The following is a 2,330-nucleotide window of genomic DNA, read 5'->3' on the forward strand; positions in this document are numbered from 1 at the left end:
AGACACGAGACAGGGAAGGGGAGAAGGGACGAAAAAGGGGAGGGGGAAAGGGCGGGGAGGGACACGGGGAGAGAAGAGGGGAAACGGGGAGGGGAGACGGGAAAGGGAAGGGGAGAGGAGAGGGGAGAGAGAATGGGACACGGGGAGGCAGGAGGGGAAAGGGACACAGGGAGGGGACACTGGGCAGGGGAGAGGAGAAAGGGGAGGGGAGAGGGGACACGAGGAGACAGGAGAGGACACGGGGCAGGGGAGAAGGATGCTCTTCCCAGGCCACACTCAGCTCAAATCACCTGAGCAGGGAATCAAAGGGGACAGAGGGATGAAATCCATCCCAAACCACCAATTCCTGGATGATTCCTGGTCATTCATCCTGGAATATTTTTGGCAGAGACTCCCTAAGGTCTCCACCTTGGGAAAAGGGAGTGGAAACACCTTTAGGATCTTCATTCCAGCCCTAAAATTTGGGTCCTCCTTGTGCTAAGGTCTTTCCTTTTATGGAGGGAACAAGGGTAAGGAAATCATGGAATGGTTGTTGGACTCGATCTTTGAGGTCTCTTCCAACCAGGTTGAGTCTATGATTCTATGGTTTGGAAGGGACCTCCATGATCATCAAATTCCAGGCAGGGACATCTCCCACTAGCCAAGATTGCTCCAAAATCCCCCAAATCTCCCACCAAATCCCTCTGGAAAAGCTGAGGGCAAACAACCACACTCCAATCTGCACTCCCAATCTTTATTGGTTACTTTGGGAAGGGGATACAGTTATTCCTCTAAATCTTGTTGAAAGCAGCAATGTCCACACTCTGCACCTGGAAGAGAACAAAAGCAGCAGTTGGAGCTCATCTCCAGGTTCTTCTAGGTCTTCCCAACATGGAAAACACACTGGAATTTAACCCCCCACGTTGCCCTCGAGGACTTACATAGTCTTCAAACTTGGTGATCTCCTCCTCCAGGATGTCTGTTCCCACTTTTTCATCCTCCACGACGCATTGGATTTGGAGTTTCTTGATGCCATAACCTACTGGGACCAGTTTGGATGCTCCCCAGACCAGTCCATCCATATGGATGGATCTCACACACTCTTCCATCTTGGCCATGTCGGTCTCATCATCCCACTGGAAAAGTGGGAAGTGAGAGAGGTTTAGTGTTTTCCTGGAGATCAGTGTTAGTCACCTCTTGGGATGTTCCAGCTGATCCAAACTGTCCTTTCCTGGCTGTTTGCACCAGAATTTTTGTCTCACCTTGGAAAAGGCTCCAGGGAGACCTCAAAGCCTCTTCCAGTGCTTAAAGGAGCTCCAGAAGAGCTGGAGAAGGACTTGGACAAGGGATGAAGGGACAGGACACAGGCAATGGCTTCCCACTGCCAGAGGGCAGGGACAGATGGGATATTGGGAAGGAATTCCTTCCTGGGAGGGGGGTGAGGGGCTGGGATGGAATTCCCAGAGCAGCTGTGGCTGCTGCATCCCTGGGAGTGTTCCAGGCCAGGTTGGATGGGGTTGGAGCCACCTGAGCTGGTGGGAAGTGTCCCTGCCCATGGAATTGGGGTGGGATTGGATGATCCAAGGGTTGGAGCAGCTCTGTCCTGGATCCAGGCTGGGAGAGCTGGGAATGTCCAGCCTGGAGAAGAGAAGCTCCAGGGAGACCTCAGAGCTCCTTCCAGTGCCTCAAGGAGCTCCAGGAGAGCTGCAGAGGGACTTGGAGCAAGGCATGGAGGGACAGGACACAGGGAATGGCTTCACCCTGGAGAAGGGGAGATTTAGATGGGATATTGGGCAGGAATTCTTGGCTGTGAGGGTGGTGAGGGGCTGGGATGGAATTCCCAGAGCAGCTGTGGCTGCTGCATCCCTGGGAGTGTTCCAGGCCAGGTTGGATGGAGCTTGGTGGGAAGTGTCCCTGCCCATGCCACAGGATTGGAACTGGATTAAGCTCATCCCAACCCAAACCACTCCAGAGGATCAGACAGCTCTAAGGCTACAGATCCCAACAGGAACATCCCAAACTCCCTCCAAAGCTCTTTGCTTGGAATTCTGCAGGTCCTATCACCATTCCATGTGAAGATTTCCTCCAGAACTTCCCAACTCCAAGCACTCACAGGTTTCACATCCAGGAGGATGGAAGACTTGGCCACCAGTCCAGGTTTCTTGGCTTTCTTCTCCGCGTATTGCCGCAGCCTCTCCTCCCGGACCTTGGCTGCTTCCTGGTCTTCCTCCTCATCATCACTCCCAAAAAGGTCAATGTCATCATCCTCATCTTCCTCAGGAGCAGCTGGAACAGGTTTCTTTGCTGGCAGCTCCACTTTTTTGGAAGGAACACCAAAGGGTTCCACTTTC

At 53.1% G+C, this 2,330-nt stretch overlaps 1 protein-coding gene across 1 annotated transcript in view; it reads right to left on the minus strand.

Annotated features, from left to right (window-relative positions):
• Nucleotides 1–770: 770 nt before the first annotated feature.
• The window catches only part of EEF1D (eukaryotic translation elongation factor 1 delta (guanine nucleotide exchange protein)), a gene marked incomplete at its 5' end in the record, with an annotated part of 2,689 nt that continues 1,129 nt past the window's right edge, over nucleotides 771–2,330 (minus strand). The window contains 3 exons of the mRNA XM_009074168.1: nucleotides 771–809; nucleotides 921–1,115; nucleotides 2,093–2,309. Of these exons, the coding sequence (XP_009072416.1) occupies nucleotides 771–809; nucleotides 921–1,115; nucleotides 2,093–2,309 (451 nt within the window). The remainder of the gene's footprint in view (nucleotides 810–920; nucleotides 1,116–2,092; nucleotides 2,310–2,330) is intronic.

Source organism: Acanthisitta chloris, unplaced genomic scaffold, assembly GCF_000695815.1.
Source record: "Acanthisitta chloris isolate BGI_N310 unplaced genomic scaffold, ASM69581v1 scaffold35424, whole genome shotgun sequence".
Classification (NCBI taxonomy): Eukaryota; Metazoa; Chordata; class Aves; order Passeriformes; family Acanthisittidae; genus Acanthisitta; species Acanthisitta chloris.